Here is a 19,281-nt window from a genome sequence, read left to right on the forward strand (position 1 = left end):
TGATTAAGACAGATACAAAGGAAAAGAAACATGTATGGAATCTTAAACTAAAATAAAGATGAGTTGAAGGACTGTCCAATAGATACCTCTGCAGCTTTCCCATTGAAAAGTCGGAAATGGTTACAAGCCTTAAGGTTAAGAGCAATGGTGCTGTCAGGAACTTGCTGAAGATAAACAGCTAGCACTTCCTGGGATACATCATAGTAATCCAGTTTGTAATAGCACAGGGCCACATACACATTCAGAGCCAGGTATTCCCTGCAGGAAAGAGGATTAAAGAGAACCTTTAAATCCCACCAGATAGTTTAACATTTCCCACTGCAGTGCATTAAAATCAGGAAATAAGAAGAAAGCTCTCACTTCTATACCTATTTTACAAGCACATCAAAACTGGGGTTTCTGAGAAATGCTTAGAGCTTCTCTAGTTTGTTTGCTAAGACAGATTCACAGTATTTTTTTCCACAGCAGCTAGTGCAGCTTTTAAGAATTACCAATCAAACTTTTGGTTTGCAAATCTGGGAAATGGTGGCAACTTCACACCGAGGAAATGTGCAGAACATAAGCACCGTAATTAGCCTGGCAAGAACGTGATTTTCTGAGCAATACACTCAAAAACATTCAATATGTAAATAAAAGTTTGTACTGAGTACAATTATTTCAAAAAGTCCTTGTCATTACGAGCAGTCAAGCCAGAAGAACTAGACACAGAGAAGAGACAAGCACTTGTGAAAACTCTAAGTAAAAGGGTAATTGTTATGAAGGTTACTCATTTAGCTTTGAGTGATTGTTTCTGCAGGACTTGGAGGTTAAAATCTCTTCCCCAAGCATTACATGATGTACGCATTATGATGGATTTCTCTGAAACATTGAGGAGCAGATAGTACCAAAAGATAGCTGTATCCTGGGAAAGCAGTTTCTATTTTATTAAAAATACTTCCAGCCACTTAAGAATTCAGTTTGTTCCTTGTTAAATTCTGAACTAAAAATTTGCAGAACATAACAGAAAAACCCACTGACAAGTGTCATAGAGGATAAACAGAAAAGGAAAGAATTTCAGTCTTAAAGGAATGCAAGGAACTCTACATAAAACCCCTGAACCCTTCTTAGAAAGGCTACGAGGTGAAGGAGGAGACAGTCATTCAAGCAAGGTCACAAGATTGGACATCAGAGGGGAAAAAAAAAAAAGACAAAGCATATATCCATTATCTTATATATATCTATAACCATATATCATTTCAGAAGAAACAAGTAACAAAATAAAAAAGATATCAGAATGAATTAACCAACCATTTCACTGAAAGAAAACAACAGAGAGCAGACTTATTTTTAAACATGGGGTTTTCCATAATTCTTCGAAGGAACAAAATTGAGGAGCTTCAACTGGTGCATATTCTGTGATGGGAAAGGGACATAGTAGTTGTGAAAAATGCCTACTTTCAGAAACCAACCAACTACTTGGAATTTAAATACCACCAATAACCTAGATGCTCCAATAGGGTCTAGAGGTGCGCACCGATTATCCAGCAGAATGCGCTTGTAGATATCAATAGCTTCTTGGTAGTGGGACCGCATGTAGTGGATAGATGCCAGGCTAAGCTGATCTTCTGTAACATCTTGCAGATTCTGGTGAGAGCTCATCAGTTTCTTTTCATCACTGAACTAAAAAGAGTGTGACACATTCTCAGAAGAGTTCAGCAAGAAAAACATTTTAATTAACCAGGTTAGTTTTGTTCTTGCTGGTAAACAGCAGGATTAATATTAAACATCTGGAAAACCTCTGTTACTTTAAAGTTAATTTGACCAGTGGAGAAAGACAAACATTAAAGAGGCAGATGAGTTCAAACTGGATAAATGTTCGGCTAAAACTAAGCACACATTTTCCTTTAAGGTGTGATTTAGATACAATTACATGTCATTTATTAAGAGGGAAAGAACTGAATGAATTATTTCACAAACAGAATTTCACAACACAAAATTTCACTGTAATTATTCAAGCCAGAAAAAATTTTGCTGTTTATACATCCAAATCTAATGCCTCATGGATAGCAGAAAAACATGAGACTTGCAATACGCAAGCCCTAATTTTCGCAAGTCTTCTTTACAGCACTAACAAATTCACCAGTCTCCAGTTTCCAGTTTAAGTAAATTATTTATTTTTAAAAGCATTGCTGAATAGCACATAAAACACACACAGAGAAGGCTAAAAATAAGGAACAGAGTTAAACATACACATTATATTTGTATTACAATAGTGAAGTTGAGGCTGTTTACCTAATCAATCTACTCAAATCACTTGTTCCACTGCTTCCTTTTGCTGGTTTTCCTGATTCAATAGTAATTATGAATTTCTCTTAGACACAAATTCTAATACTATGTATTTGTTTTTCCACCTATCTGCTAGTTTTCTTCAAATCCTTCTCCTCCCTCTTTCAGCCAGTCACAAAATGATACTCAAGTTAAAAAGCAAGGTAAGTTGCTTAACAGAACTAAAGGCAATGGGCTTCATAGTTTTGGTAAAACCCTTTCTTTCCAGTGACTAACTAGATAAAGAGAAGTTGTGTAATTCCTAGTTCATCACAGACATCTGTAAGTGCCAATGCCACTGTAAAAATGGTTTAAGATTTCTCTCTTAAAACTAACATACATTTAAGCAAAGAGAATCTGACATCAAAGCTAACATTCAGGATTTATACTTCCTTTTAAGTCAGTGTCTTTAGCAGCAGAATACTTGTCAAGTCTTCTGTACAGGATAGTACAAAGAACTAATTTAGGGAAGATAGCTATGTGTGGTAAGTGAAATAAGTACTTAATTGTTGTTGAAATTAAAGTACATTTCATGCTATTAACAATATGACTTCCTGGATACTGAACTACTGAGGATCAGTAATAGCATATACACCATTTTGGTCAAATTGCTAAGTATAAGAGAGCTGCAAGTTAGGAAAACTTGGTACATTTAGGAAAAAAAGGTAAAATAGTGGCTTCTACATTTTTGATTCTATTAAGGTTTCATGCTACTTGTGACCAAAAATGCCATTACATTCCTATTGTATGACTTATGTGAACTGTACTGGTAAGACTTTCCTTAGAAACATGTTGAGGGGATCTATTCTGAGATCAAGTTTTCACACTTGCTTTCTCCTCCACATTTTTATACAATAGGGTGGTTACGAAAAGTATTTGTTCTTCTGCCACCATAGGCATTTTAATTATTCTGCCTGGTTGCCAGCATAAATGACACATTATGAAATTGAAAAGAAAACAAAAAAGCAGGAGTGAGGAAAAGACATCATACCTTATGTGCCAGGTGAAAGAGTAAACGGTTCTGGAGACCACTCTTAGGTGCTGAAAGGGAAATTCAGTACATATTACTGTAATGAACTACTCAGGGTATGTCTTTATATTTTTTACTCTCTTTCTCAACAGACATGAATGCATCCATATTCTTTCATTAACTAGGCCAAATACAGTTCTTCACTGAGAGCCCTTTGCAGGGTATGCCTCAGGGGAGGTTCTACCAATTTTAGAGTGGTTTAGAGGTCTTCCTCATTCCTATCTTCATTCCTTGACTATTTCTTTTGAAATCCCTGTTGAAAATAATTGTTCATTGGCCTCTACCTTCCCTAAGCCTTAAAACTCCTATGAATTGCACTATCATTTCCCTGCAGCGATTTCTGGGTAATTCTCTGGGGGGTTTTTTGTGACATACAAGCATAGCAGCTTTTCAAAATAAAAAGCAGCAACACATAAACTCAAAGCTCCTTCTGTGATGCGTCACATATGAAGTAAGTTGTGATCTATAATTCCAGGAATCTTGTCAACTTCTAGTGTATTGAAAAACCCAGTGCTTGCTACCGTTTTGTTAGGTACACACATTACATTATACATTTAATATTTCTTCTGTCCTTAGGAACTAAAGGCACACCAAAGAATTCTACAGCCAGAGCAGGTAAGATTCAAACTAAGATATGGCAAGAGATTTAAGGGGGATATCTTCTTACTAGAGCCAGTAAAGTTAATGAAATTTCTTGCTCTAGCAGGATTAGGAATTCCACTGAACTCACTCCGTATGACACAAATTGTTAACTGCATAGTTTTAAGTCACTAGAGCCTTTTGCTTCACCAAGAGCGACAAATGTTCTTGTCAAAAAGAGCTATTAATTTCTTTTGCAAGCAATCTTCCAAAAAGCCTTCCCTTGTTTCCTGTACTTTTCCTAGCCTAATGAGCACTCTCATTCTTGCTCAGACCAACCAGCTGGCAAACCATGTTCCACAGAAGGGGAGTACATGGAATCTTTACAAAAAGCAGAATTACTTACTGTGTTTATAAGGCCACAAAAGTGCAGAGTTAGCACAGCAATAGCCTGTAACACAAGGCTGTAATTCTTCTGACGTTCTAAACCATGAAAGAGGGCTCAAACCACCAATCCCTCTTCCCCACCATCCCCTGAAGATGGAATTTATTTTTTTAAGCAATTTAGGGAGAGATTTCCAGATTTCTTACTCTTTGTCTGCATAGTAAGTAAACTTCATAACACAGTGGACAGTGCCAAAACCCAGGCCATTCTGAACAGACTGGCAGTGCAAGGCTGCCCACCTACTTCTAATAAGTACAGGAGCTATTTCTTCCTTTTTTCCTTAGCTAGCTGTATTATTTCACCATGTTTCTAGAAAGTAAGGACAGTGAATTGTATCTTTAAAGAACTGCTAGAACAGAAGTCCAAAATACATAGGTGCTATGAGAGTACTCACAAAACCGCATCTTGTAAGATACTTCTAACAGAGCATCAAGTTGTTAAGAAGCTAAATGGTCTTCAGTCTGGGATATATGTGGGAAATCTCATTAGCCTAATTATTAAAGAACAGGAAGTTTTTCTGCTCTACAATAAATATTGTATAGGCAACTGTAGTAGTATAACTGACATGATAGTATGGTTATTTCATCCACTGAGTCAGAAAGTGAGAGTACCTTAAATCCATGCTCTTCACTCTACATGTTCCCCAGCATTAATTGATAGGTTTTAATATCAAAGTTTAGAAGGGTTGCACATGGAGCCCACATGTGCTTTTGTGAGAAACTTCGACCACAACCACCCTTCACAATTCAAAACATTTGGTCATCAAAGACTCCAAAAATACAAGCAGGACACATTGTGGGATTTATACTGAAAATAACGTATCATATAATCACAGTACTATGGGTAAAGACACCAATGTTCCTTTTTTGAGTAGGTTTTCCTTATTTTTTTTCCTTTTTGAGTGTGTTTTAGCATTAATTTCACTGTGAAAATTGACTTGCAAGCAGTACTGTCAAGAACCTAAACCAAGGATTTCTTGTTTCACTGGTCAACCAGTAAGTGCATGCTACCCTTGCAAACCTGGCATTTGATCTGACATCAAAAATATTATTTACTTCTTGGCAAAAGCTGGAGAGTTAGCACACATTATTTAACACCTAAAAACAGGCAGAAGATGAAATCTGAGTTTTGATGGTATGCATGGATACATGGAGGGTGGAAAAATGTTCTGCTTTGTAAGATATTATATGATACTAGCTATCTGATATTCTTTTTAATAAGTTGCTTAAAACCCTACACATATATAACCCTCTCGATATAGTAAGCAGAAACATGGAAACATTCAGTATCTACAGTTTCTTTTCTCTTGGTGCCAAATGCATTCTTTGAGGAAGACAAGGAAACATATGAACAAGGTCAGATTAGTTTTCAGAAAGAATGGAGTTATGAATATTGGATAAAGATGTGTCAATCACTGGAGCAGGAAGTGATACAACTGCCTCATCAGAGATAATGATTTTTAAGGGACATTTAAGGGACATTAGGGTTGTTCTTTTATTATTCTCTGCTGCTACTGAATTTCATTGTCACTGATCTATTAATGCTACAACGAAGCACAATCTTCTTTTCCTGTTCCACTTTTTCAAGACAATGACTACTTTTTTTTTTTTTAAATCAGCACTAAGCAATCTTGGGATCACAACAAACATGATGACAATGCTGCACGGCAACAAATTGGACCTTGCTTCAGGTCTAGTATTGGCCTTGTATTCAAGCACTGAAATAGCTGGATAGGATATATCTCTTTCCACCTACGAAACACACTGATATTCCTTTGCTAGAATTTTTGTCGTGATCAGTGCTGTTTTTCCAAGCACTAAAGTCATAGCTGTCATGGATCTGAAAAAGTGTTCTGTATATTTTCATGTGCTGACACTGACAGGCACCTAGTGAAGTATTTGTTAAAATATATAATAAGCAGCTACAGTAAGAATGAAGACAGTTGTCTTCACTAATTATTTGTACCGGTTTGGCCAAATTTAGAAATATATCCTCTGAGAGAAGGCAGGTTACCACCCCTCCCCCACCAGGTTTGGGGAAAATAAATTTTCCTCAAAGGAAAGTGAAAGAGATAAAAATTATTTATTTAACAAACACACGGGAAAAGGAAAATAATGCTAAATAATAAAATCTCTCGCTGTGGAGAAAAAACCTGGGAAAGTGTTTGAGTCCTCCCTTTGGTCTCCTCGGAGCTGGGGCTTGGCCCAGGGCCAGGCCCTCTGTGCCCGGTGGAAAGTCCTCCCGATGTGTTCTAATACTGAAGCAGTCCAGCAGAAAAGGGAGAAAATCCGAAATTGCAGGGAAGGAAAAAAAATTCAACTCTCAGTCTCTCTCCGGAGAAAAAGAAGCTGAACCACTGGCCAAAAGCTGACTGTAAAGCAGCAAGCCGGCTGCTTCCTCCCTCCCCTGCCGCGGCTGGAAAAAAAAGCGCTATCTCTGTGTGACCTTGAACAAGCTGCAAACTGCTTTGAAAAAGTTTTGCTCAGTTTTTTCCTTCCCCCTCTCAGGCTCAGTTTAGAGGCACAGAAAGGCACAAAGTTAATTTCTGGGCATAGGGCAGCAACATGGGATACACATCATAAAGTCACCCCAAGACATTATTACACAAAAAGTTAAACTCACTAGAAATGGCAGCTGAGACTCTTGGTGGGTTCCATATTGCACCAAAAGATGATGAAATAGAGTCATGGGCAATCTGGCATTTGTGCCCTCTCATAAGAGTGCAAGGCACTGCTGGTTATGCATCCAGCATTAACAAATCCCATCTAGCACGTAATGCATATGCTATAGCAGCCCTTCACACATCAACAGGCATAGAATACACCTTAAACACACATAGCAGGAGCTGGTAGGAATGAAGCATGGCTGAGAAGGCTCCATCCTGACAGTAGAAAATATGACCAGAGGAAATCTTATTCTCCTTGTCCCTGAGAGACAACACACTGCTCACCTGAACACAGTAGCTGAATGAAGCCCTCTGTGCCTCAAAACCAAAGTTTTACTGGTGGAGGGGAAAATGAAAGGGAATGGGAAAAATGTTAAAAAAACCCCATGGTCCAGCAGTGAAGTTTACACTTACACTCACTTGAATAGCTCAACTGTTCAGAATTTTCTTGAATGAAATTTACAGAGGATATTCTGAAATTTTACTATTCCCACAAAACTTAAATGGCAGTTCGGCTATGTTCAGTTACTTGCAACACACACACATTTCATTTCAGTCATACTAAGCACAATAAATTAAAGATCACCAAATTAATTGTTCCTGGGCTGTAGCTTCCACTATACTTTAAAAAACAAAACAAGAAAATAAGGTTATTAGCTTTTAAATATGATATTTTCACTTGTGCACTCTCAAAGTTCCATATATGAAATGGCTGGTTTGAAACCTCAGCTAAAACGCACCAAAAATAACTACTGTTGTCAAGAAACACAGTAAAACAACAGGCAGATAGTTTTTCATGTAGGTGAACATGCAATCCTAAGGGAAAAAAACCCAGTAACTGTTCCATGCCTGCTTGTAACTGCACATTTTAACTGGTGACAACTATTTCACACCGGAGAAACATCACTTCATGAATAAGCAAAACCGGTTTGGAAAAAGCCATTGTTCTTCCTAACCCATCTCTGTTCTGCTCTTGTACAATATTGCTCCTTGAATATAGGCTGTAAAATGAGTTCTCTATTCAGTTAAACCACATTCAGATCTGACACATACAGAGATGTGAAGAAGCAAAGAAATTACAAAGCTTTTCCCATCAAAAATTGGAAGGGATGAAAAAAACCCCCAACTTTAATGAATGGTTCAGCAATACAACCCTGTCTGTGCACGAATCTTAAATTTAATTCTAAGATTCCATTTATCCTAAAAAGACTGTTTTTCATAACAGACTTAACTGCAGCCCCACTTATGTGCACATTTTGTGGTTTAAAAGAACAATTTTAGTTCTTATGTTTTAGTTCTTAAGTTTCTTTCTTAATGTAAGCCAACAGCTTCTGAGAGCACTATGCAGGCTTCTAAACACTCGAATCAGTTGCCAGGATCACAGTCCAAGTGTGCCAGGCTGCGAGTCTGTTCTTTGGCCTTTGCAAGGCACAGGAACTGTGAATGCAACATGAGAGTATTAGTTCTTATAATGAAAAAAATAATAATTTGCTATTATTATATATTAAACCAAGATCAGTACTTTAAACCTCATTCTCTCAAGACAAGATTGGCTACCCACAGCACAGAAAACATATGTTCAGCCAATGTATGAGAACACAGATGCAAAAGGAGTAAACAAAACATCACTTGGCAGCTTCACTATGGGATGACTACAAAACAACAGTAGCTGACTTGGAAGTAACTCTACCTTCACCTCAGAACCAGGAACATTAGTAACTGCAATGTAAGCGGACAACAGGGAAAAAGGAGAAGCCAGAAATATCTGAAAGGAATTTGGAAGAAAGCCCAGAGGAGGTAAAATACAATTGTAATGAAAAACCTTCAAGGAAGGATTTTTCTTTATTGCCTTTTTGCTCTACTTCTTAGGTTAAATTTGCAGTAATTCTTTCTTATATGACTTTTCATATTCAGATTTATTCTTTCCTGAGAGAATCTAGAATCACAGAATGACTTAGGTTGGACAGAACCTTAAAGACATCTAATTCCAACCCCCCTGCCATAGACATGAACACCTTCCACTAGACCAGGTTGCTCAAGGCCCTGTTCAGCCTGGCTTTGAACATTTTGAACTTCTCTGGGCAACCCCTCACCACCCTCACAGCAAAAGAATTTCTTCCTTGTATCTAATCTAAACCTACTCTCTTTCAGTTAAAAGCCATTCCTCCTTGTCCTATCACTACATGACTGTGTTAACGGTCCTTGCTGAGCTCTCTTGTAAGCCTTGTCTAGGTACTGGAAGGCCTCAATGAGGTCTCCCTGAAGCCTTCTGTTCTCCAGGCTAAAAAATCCAATTCCCTTTGCCTTTCCTTAAAGGTGCTCCATCCTTCTCATCATCTTGGTGGCCTCTGGACTCGCTCGAACAGGTTCATGTCCTTCCTATGCTGGGGACCCCAGAGCTGGATTCACCATTCCAGATGGGGTTTCACCAGAGCAGAAGTGAGCAGAGGGGCAGAATGCCCTCCCTCACCCTGCTGTCCAGCTGCTTTGGATGCATCCCAGGATACAATTGGCTTTCTGGGCTGTGAATTCACATTGCTGGGTTATGTCCAGCCTCTTGTCCACCTGCACTCCCAAGTCCTTCTTGGCAGGGCTGCTCTCGACCTGTGCATCCCCAGCCTGTGTTGATACCAGGGGTTGCCCCAACCCAGGTGCAGCACCTTGCACTTGGTCTTGTTGAACGTCTTGAGGTTCTCACAGATCCTCCTCTCAAGCCTGTCCAGATCCCTATGGAGGGCATCCCATCCTTCAAGTGTGTGAACACCCCTACTCAGCTTGGTGTTATCTGCAAACTTGCTCAGGGTGCACTTGATTCCTTTGTCTGTGTCATTAATGAAGATATTAGATAACATTGATCCTAATATGGACCCGAGGGATGCCACTGGTCACTGATGCCCATTGGGACTCTGAGCTGTTGATCTCTACCCTCTGGATCTGACTGTCTGATCAATTCCTAATCTGCCTAACAGTCTACCCATCAAATCCATATCTACACAATTTAGAGAGAAGAATGTTGTGGGGAACCATGTCAAAGAAGGTAAATGACATCTGTAGCCCTTCCCTTGCCCACTGATGGAGTCACTCCATCACAGAAAGCCACTAGGTTGGTCAGGCAGAACTTCCCCTTGGTGAAGCTGTGCTGGCTGTCCTGAATCACCTCCCCATCCTCTCTATACCATAAAGTTTAAATTAAGTAACAACAAGCTAAGAGATCAATTCACATCTATTATAAAATAAAGATAAAACCTTCCTCCACAAGAGATTGTGGACTATATATCTTGTAAGAATACATTAATTACCTCATGGCTTTTTATGATAATTTCCTAATTTTTAAGTATCCTGCATATTTTTCCGCATTAATGGAACGATGGTTAACAATAATTTCCTTAAGCAACAGCAACAGTACATGGCAAGAAGGAACTTGATTTGATTTATAGATATTTACATGTTTGTGTGGAAAACCTATTCCAGAAAGCTTGCTGATATTTATGTTCCCTTTCATACAGAGATTCTGTCACTGTAGAAATTTAGAATTATAGCTGAAACTAAATTAGTTCTCCTTAATTTGTTTTAGCACTATGCTACTTTCAGGAGCTTAGCAAAGCTGCAGCAATAAACAGTGTGCACTATGCAAGAATTTAGGCAAAATAATCCCAAAATAGCAATGGTAAGTAGCCTAACATTAACACTACCTGTCATTTTTTCTGTGGTATTCAAGGCGGTATTGGATAAATGGTGTTCTTCTAAAGCCTTTACCTGTTCAAAGGAAGTATTTTGCTTCTTCAAGGTATTTGCAAAACCATGGAAGAGACCACAAGATGATATGGCCTCAGCAGTCAATACTATATTGCCAACAGCCATCACTGATGCAGTCCTAAGTTGTTAAAAAAAACCTAAAAGAGGATCTGACTTAAGCAAAAATAAAAAGGTTTAAACTCAATATAGGAAAGATTGAAAGGGGAGTATACCACACTTGGAAGCTTTCAGTGGAGAACAAACAACTGTTACAAATCTACAGCTGTGACTGCTTCCCCACTAAGCTTAAGTAGCCAGAAATCACCAGCATTACAGTACTCACAAGAAAGGTTTAGCACCTCATTATAAAAACTGGCATGCTGTCCTTCTTAAACAATTACATAAAATCAGGAACTGATGAGGAACTGAACTAATGTGACCACTCAGTTATTTTCCGTTCCCTCCCTCAGCTACGCTCCCTCCCACTCCTGCTTTCTTAATATTCCTACCCTTGCCTCCAGCACCCAAGTACCACTAACTGCACCCCCTACTCTGCCACTCACCATACTACTATTAACTAATCTGAAGGGGCATGACAAACATTAACCTTCCCTCACCCCCAGCTCATAGTTAATAAATGTGCATGCCCAGCTGTGTATATGTCATCTCTAGAACGGATCACTGTAATTCACAAGATGTGAAGCGGATGACAGTGGCTCCAGCTGGTACAGGATGCAGCTGCTTGCTTCCTCCATGGTTTAGGTCACAGTGACACCTCAAGCTCTATTGCCCATTTATTTTTAGACTCACTTCAAGTCCTATATTGCAATCTCCAAAGCTCAAATTTGTGGTACATTAAAGATTAAATTACTTGTGAATATTACAAAATTACACACCTCTTTAACAATACAAATCACAAAGCTCTGCATGAGATTTTTTTTTTATAATTGAAAACAAAAAACTTTTCCAGTTGTGGGATTCAAACTCAGCATGATCTTTCTGAGGATTTTAAAGGGATATAAGAACCTAATTATTTTTTAAAAATGCTACAAAGCTGTCCTTTTGGAAGGCACTACTTCACATCACAAGAAAGTACACAATTATTTTCTTCCTACCCTATTTTCAGCACAAGACAAGAAGACTAATGAAAGAAAGGAGAAAACCCATCCTTCAATAAGAGTTTTATCCTAAGAAGGCAAGAGTCAGAGGTTGACTGAAATACCATTACTATTAATTCTACTTAAAAAGCACTGAGATACTATGGTTATAGAAAACAATATAAATCCCTAAGATACATAGAAAGTGATGGGCAACAAAATTAAACTATAGAAACATTTTTAGGCAGTAAAAATTGCCTTGGAACCTAATTCCCATTTCTCCTCTTTAAATGATCCCATGCTTGTTCAGATTAAAGTAGAACTGTAATAATGTGACTGTTGAACTTCATCCCTTGAAGAATCAGATACCTAACATCTGACTTACAAGGCAATGAGACCACCTACTAAGTCATTCAAACTATGTAAACAGAACTCTTGTCTTCATCAGGGAGAATGCTGAATTCTCTCAGATGCTTATTTTTTTATAACTTCTCTGGCCTAATTTGCTTCATCTGCACTGGCTCAGAGACATGGAATCAGTCAAAAGAAAAGTAACCTTTTGTTGCTGCTTGGCATATGCTGGGTTTTTAGAAATTAATAAAAGAAATTGTTTTCCAGATGCTTCTTTTAGTTCCAGCTGCTCCACATGTCCAAGGTATTTCTAGGAAGGAAACTGCATCATAGTTCTCCTGTTAAATGAAAGTTAACAAAACCCCAACCCCAAAAAACTTTGGTCAAAAGTATCCTTTATTGCATACTTTCGCTGGAAATTACTTTAAGCGTTCAAACCAATAAGCGGTCTTTTCCAACAGAGTGATACAGCTCACCTTTCAAAGCCGCTTGTTCTGCTTGTGTGTACATCCCCAGAAAGAAGTACGTACAGGCAAGGTTCACCCAAACATCTGGACTGCAAGTTGGTTGCTTGGTTAAGGCCTCATATTCCTGTAACAGAAGAAAAGTTGATTTTTAAAAAATGCGTGAGAGCACATACATGTATTAAATACCATTCTTTCTTCCACGATTTTACAATGTATCATTAAATTACTAAGATCAAACAATTTATTCTGAAGTTCACTGCAGTCCTTACAACAAAATGATTATGTTTTAAGCTATGTCCCTACTTCTTTGTTTACAGCAATATAACAGACCACAGGGACAAGCAGTGCCATAAATCATCACGTATGAGCACAACTTCTGTCAATATTGAAGTTACAGAGATATAAAACATATTTATATTGTAAATATATTATTAGAAAAATATTATTTACATATATAAACCCCAATATATGTAAGTTATAAAGGCATCAATATAACCAACTTCTGTTGCTTTCCTAAGTTTTCCTCCAGTCAAAGCCTGGGAGCCATAAACACCAGGGAAATCTCTTTGTGAATACTTACTGAAGCAAGTGCTAAATGTGTTTCTGTAAACTTGTAGGTAGTGTCTTAGTGTATATTAAACCCGTGGAAGTATGTTTTAAGTCTGAGGTTATGCAATATAATAATAACATCAAGTGCAGGAAGAAAAATTTTTGTACTATTAATAACTAAAATAAATATTTTAAAATAGTGTTTAATTTTATCACATCCTTTTTTAGCTCCTATTTTTGTGTATGTTTTAAGATTACATATTAGTACAGTGGTACATGTATATAATTTATAAATGTATAGGTGTGTGTATATACATTGGGGGTGCGTACTCGAAAAATTTTTACTGATAGGGGTACAGCAAAAATTGTTTGGAGACCACTGCATTAAAATACAAGCCTATAAGTCAGTATTGCGCAAATTCAAGATTTCCTTATAGATAAAGATTAGTAATTTGTAGTAAATATTAATAACCTGTTCCTAACTTTACCATTTCCCATTTTAAGATTTACAGCCAACAGCTATAGAAAGGCACTAGATACTGGATTCTGGTATTTCTTACACATTCACATTCATTACATATCCTTTAATTCTGGCACATAAATTGCTTCATTTCTTGTTATTTGTGAAACAGCAAAAACTTAACACTTTAATCTTTCAATCTACCTTTTTTAAACAAAACAAACTTTGCAGCCACTAAACAATTATATTCCTGAAGATAAACTTCTTTTCTCACAGTAACAACAGAGTATTAAACAGGTACTAAAAACAGAGGCAGGGAGATCTCTCAATGCCATTTTTTTTCCTATGTCACATTTCTAATAAATTACTAGGAAGGACCATCCCAATGGAAGTGCCTACTGCTGGTGCTCCTGCTCTTCATCCAGTCATGGAGACAGGCAGCATAAGGCAAAGCAGGCAGAGTCACGCAAAGTGCTCACAAGACCTGCTGAAGGAATGTCATCCATATACTCCAGATCACCACAAGTCACTCATTCCTCCCAGCAAAACAACCCCTTGCTGACTCTGTACTTGTTCTCCAAACATAGGAATTGGAAGTCCCCTCTACCTAGGGAGAGTTTAGCAGATTGAGCCACTGTGGGTGGGAGACTTCTTACCTCTGAGGAGAAGGACAGATATATATATACTGCACAAGATAAAATAAGCCATGCCCAAAGGACAGCAAATTCCAAGAACAGAAATATGCTGACAACAATAAAGTTTAGAGTTTTCAAGCATAAAGAATTTTTTTGTTGCTGCCAAGTAAAAGTAAACTGCACTCCCAGAGAAGATACTGGTAAGGAGCACCCTTAAAAGCCAGCTCAGTCTTGCTAGTACTTCAGGGACTAGCTTTCCAACAATATTTACAATAAATAAATATATATATAATAAAAATCATCATAATAATGATTAATAAAATAAAAAAGAAAACATTCACGTAGAGGCCAACCTTTCCTACTGAGGTCAGTTTACGTAGGCCTGTCACGGAGCTCTGAGAGATAGGCCAGTGCTGTTTATTGGGACCATCTGGAATCTTTCAAAATTCATTCAGATTAAACACACCCAAAGGTCTCTTTCGGATAGGGCTTCAGGCAGATAAATTAGAAAAGACAAAGTGCATAAACACAAGTCATGTTCTGGCTTGGCCATTCAAAGCAAGCAATATATAAAGAGTGTTCTAGAAGAACCAACATGAATCTATGGAAACACAGAAAATAAAAATTAGGACTATTAGTGCTCCTTATCCTGTAGTTCTGGGCCATGTGCCCAGACTATGCTGTTGCCCCTCTCCTCACTGAAAGCCATTCAACATCAGCCTCTCAAAGACTACGTCACAAGAACTTTTCCCCCTCCTCTCCAAGTAAGTCAACAAACCCAAACAAACTAAATACTCTCAAACCTGTCCTAACAGTCAACCTGTGGCATACTTTTGCCATCCAGGAGCATTAACAACTCCTTGCTATTTCACTCTCCTCCTCCTCATGCCTGTATCATAAGACACATGCAATTTTCCTCAAAAGCAGGCTGCCAGGTTGGTTGCCTACAACTATGGACACGTACTGACAATGTGGAGGGCCAGCTCAATGCCTGTATTATTTATCTGGATTCTCCAAGCCCATAAACACAGATGCCTAAGAGCCAATAAACAAGCCAACATATATGGCTGCTCCACATGTGCTCAAATGAGATACTTATCATAACCTGGCTACAGTGATGAGAGAGAAGCCTAGAGAACTCCCAGAGCTAAAAAATCTGTTTTTTACATTCTATCTTCAGCTATCAGGAACTGGAGTGTACCTGTATTCTCACATTTCCCACAGAATTACTCAAGCATGACCAGATACTGCTCATGGATGAACAATTACTCTACTACAGCCCTGTTCCTTCCATGATTTACTATTTGACTAAAATTACCCTGAGCCAAGCCAGCAGGAGGTCTTGTTCAGCGAAGTGGTGAAATGGCTCTTACTACTCTGCCAGGAGGGAAGTGGCAGATTGGAGAGACTGTTGCTGGCTGTATGCAGTTTGTAGGATTTTCACAGAACAATGCATTGAAGGCTCTGGCCCAGAGAACATTCTTTGCTCTCATGTATGCAGCTGATGGGCCAAAATGGCATTACCACGTCCACCAGCTGCACCACGCCAGTATTCTGTGTGCCTAGAGGCAGAGGGTGCAGACTGCAAGTGTGAAACTTGTTCTTGAATCCAACCAAGACATACACCTGCCCTTGCCAATTCATCTCGTACATTTTTTTAAATACCTCTAATATATATATATACACACACACAAACATATATATAAATAATAATAAATCCTCACTTTCTTAAGGCCCCAGCTGATTCAATTTATAAGATTAGGCATCTCATAAACAGAATCATTGACCTGATGCTCTAGTTCTGGTACGTGGGTGACACTGGGAAATTTCTCAGAAAAGCTTTAAGATTAGAGCTATGAACAAGTGGCAGCTGCTGAAGAAAGACAGATGGTTTTGCTTCATTATAGACAGTAGATGTGGAATATTCCAGAAAACTAATTAGATGCCACCATCTACTAGGGAAGCTCTGGTTGTCATATGATGCCAGGAAGACCCAAGCTACCCAGTAAAAATAAGTTTGTCCATGAAGGAAGCTAGTCAGTCCCCAAGGAAGCATTGCATGACTGCTGGAAGAGTCAAGCCCATTGCAGTACCATTTATAAAGTGGGGTACAGCAGTAGGGATGATCCCACCAGGCCAGTGGCAGTGGCATAACCTTTGAGAAAGGCATCTGCTGTTAAGAAAGGGGAAAGTGTAAACCTGGTGAAGCTGAGGTTAGTGCTCTACCTAGAGGATACCTAACTGTTGTTGTGTTTTGTTGTGCCTGTGATAAGAGAATGTAAATTCTCTCACATAAATGTGACAGAGATTTTGCTGTCATTCCCTCTGAAGATATTCCTGGAACTGGATGCCTGTGTGTTTTTCACTTCTTCCCCATTTTCTCCCATGACGGCCACCTCACCGCAATTCCCAAGCTTCTCCAAAAGTTGCTATGCAACCAATACGCCTGGCTCGCTATGAAAGTATCATCATTAATAAAAGCATTGAACAGCGTGATTTCTGGAGACCCTCATCAGGGACACGGAATACAAACCATGAACTGTGAATACAGTGACACAGACTATGTGTTGCCACTTGCAGGAACACACAGGAGTGTGAATCATTTAGATTGTGTGCAATGTCATTCTGGAGAATTCTACAGAATCTTTGACCCATAATATTCTATTTACAGTGCTGTTGGCACTCCCAAAAGAGTGCTCCAAGATCTCAAGGGTATAGATTATCGAGGAATTTGTCCTTGAGAATACAGCAACAACACCTCTGTAACATAGGAGAAGAGATAACAGCATTTTACACTTCAACATGGAAGCTGATAAATGAAAGGCAGTTCAGTCTCCACAGTGCAATGAGACCTACAACCTTAGAAACTAAAACTAGAGTGTTCTGTCCCCGAAGAAACTAGGTTGGGATGCATAGGCTCATTTCCCACATCACCACAAAATGACAAAGCTATCAGGACTCATCACTGTGCAAAAAACCAGTATTACATCTGAAAAGACAGGCCCTGTGATCTCTCACTTAAGACATACACAAACAATCAAACTACAGATCGCTCATACAAACCTTTCATTGTCCTTTCTTGGGTAGAAAAACGTGAAAAAGACTATGTTGCAGTTTTTAAAGGCCTGAATCAACAGCATCACCTAGTGGTGAATCAAACACCACATGCAAAAACTAATTAGAAAAAAAAGGCAGTTGCCTTTTTGTTGACAGAAATGTAAAGTCTGCTCTGGCTATGAAAGCATCTACTGGGTATTTCAAAAAGCAGAATTTATTTCAAATGTATTTTCAATTTACTTCTTATTTCAAAGAAATTTCAAGTTATTTTTCATTTGTATATGAACACTTTTCTTTTTTCTAAACTTCCACTGGCTATTAACACCTAATGCCTAGATGTAAATTAACTACAGCAACTGATTGTTCTATTCATAATATTTAAATTCCATAAGTCTACACATGAACATTAATTTACCATGATGTCCTATACTACTATTCTACATTCTATACTGTGCATACTGTCAATTTGATTCACTGAGCATTTCTAGTATCTCCAACAGATGTTTTTCTCTTCAGTTTTTTAAAGGGCAGAGTGCTTTGTGCCTTTCTTACTTGGAAGCTTTAGAGTTTTCACCTCATGGATGCATCTTGTGCATGTGACCATTTATCTAACAGAGAAAATATCATCATTGTTCTATAATCCATTTATTTTCTTTTTATTATTTTTTCTAATACTTTAACATCTGTTTTTAATATTGATTCTGGGGAAAGCAAGTTCAAAGACTGCAAACCCAGTTATACTTCATTTATACATCATAGTGAACAGACACAACAGAACTCTAAGCTGCAAATATTAAAAGCCACATATTTGAACAATTAACATATATTTTAGTGACTTAAAGCTTTTGGAAAATAAGACTATCTCATTTAGTTGAATTACCTAATACAAGAAAATGCAGAGAAGAGCAATAAAGTACATTAAATGGTCAGGGGCATCAACGTCTAAAGAAAGAATTTTATCATGCATATCACAGATAAGCTACACAGTGAAGACAAAAGCATTATAAAACCTGAAAATCGAAACTCTGGAAACCTAGATGCAAAAAGGGAATGATGGATTTAGGACATGAACTCTGACATTCAAGAGAACAAATTAAGTTACTGAACCTAGTATCAATTCAGTAGGTAACATTAAAAAAGTCCTATTTTCATAAGCAAATAGCACTTTCTTTTCCAATCCAAACTGCTTTCCACAGCATCTGCCTTATTGCTGTACATTTGTACCTTAACTGGCTAGCAGGGCTGTTCCGTGTTACAGACCATCTTCCTCCAGTTGTCATTGCTCTACCACAACATCCCAGCCTCGGGAAGCACGATTTCCCCAGCTTACCTCCAGAGCTCTCTTGTAGTCACCCAAATGAAACGCACAGTATCCGATCCAAAGGTTGCCATCCTCCTCCTCCTCACCCACGTGCTGTTTAAACTTTGTAGGGAATAAAGAATGTAAGAATTTTGTCAGCTGCCACAGTTTCTAAAGCCCCACAGATAACCAAGGCAATACTAGGCCATCATATATCGCGGATGATTTGACAGCTGTGGATGCTACTGGGGTGGAGCTGCTTTCACATTTCAGAGGGCAGCAGCAGGCAGCCGTCACAGGCCAACCCGGCTCTGTAAGCGGGGAGCAACAGATGCCGCTGCAGGGCCCCAACGGTGCGAGAGGGACACAAGGAAGGGGAACGAGTCCTCTCGCCCCGCAGCCCTGAGGGCACAGGGCTGGAAGCGACGACACCGCTCTACCGAGGAAAGCCCGTCACCTCCAGCAAGGCGATGGCGCCGGTGAAGTCCCTCTGGGCCAAGAGTTCCTCCAGCTGTGGCACCTCCTTCCCTTTCTTCTTCCTCCTGTCTCCCGCCGGCGGGGTACCCCCCACGGCCGGCTTGGCCCGGGAGAGCATCTGGGCAGAGAG

General features: G+C 38.7%; 1 protein-coding gene across 1 annotated transcript in view; it reads right to left on the minus strand.

The window, feature by feature from the left end:
- The window catches only part of TTC26 (tetratricopeptide repeat domain 26), a 52,998-nt gene extending 33,723 nt beyond the window's left edge, over positions 1-19,275 (minus strand). Inside the window, exons 1-6 of the mRNA XM_008636495.2 lie at positions 19,132-19,275; positions 18,705-18,797; positions 12,683-12,797; positions 3,296-3,345; positions 1,514-1,659; positions 87-258 (exon numbers count right to left, since the gene is read on the minus strand). Coding sequence (XP_008634717.1) covers positions 87-258; positions 1,514-1,659; positions 3,296-3,345; positions 12,683-12,797; positions 18,705-18,797; positions 19,132-19,269 — 714 coding nt within the window. The 5' untranslated portion in view covers positions 19,270-19,275. The remainder of the gene's footprint in view (positions 1-86; positions 259-1,513; positions 1,660-3,295; positions 3,346-12,682; positions 12,798-18,704; positions 18,798-19,131) is intronic.
- Between the last annotated feature and the right edge of the window lie 6 nt (positions 19,276-19,281).

Source organism: Corvus brachyrhynchos, unplaced genomic scaffold, assembly GCF_000691975.1.
Source record: "Corvus brachyrhynchos isolate BGI_N302 unplaced genomic scaffold, ASM69197v1 scaffold56, whole genome shotgun sequence".
Classification (NCBI taxonomy): domain Eukaryota; kingdom Metazoa; phylum Chordata; class Aves; order Passeriformes; family Corvidae; genus Corvus; species Corvus brachyrhynchos.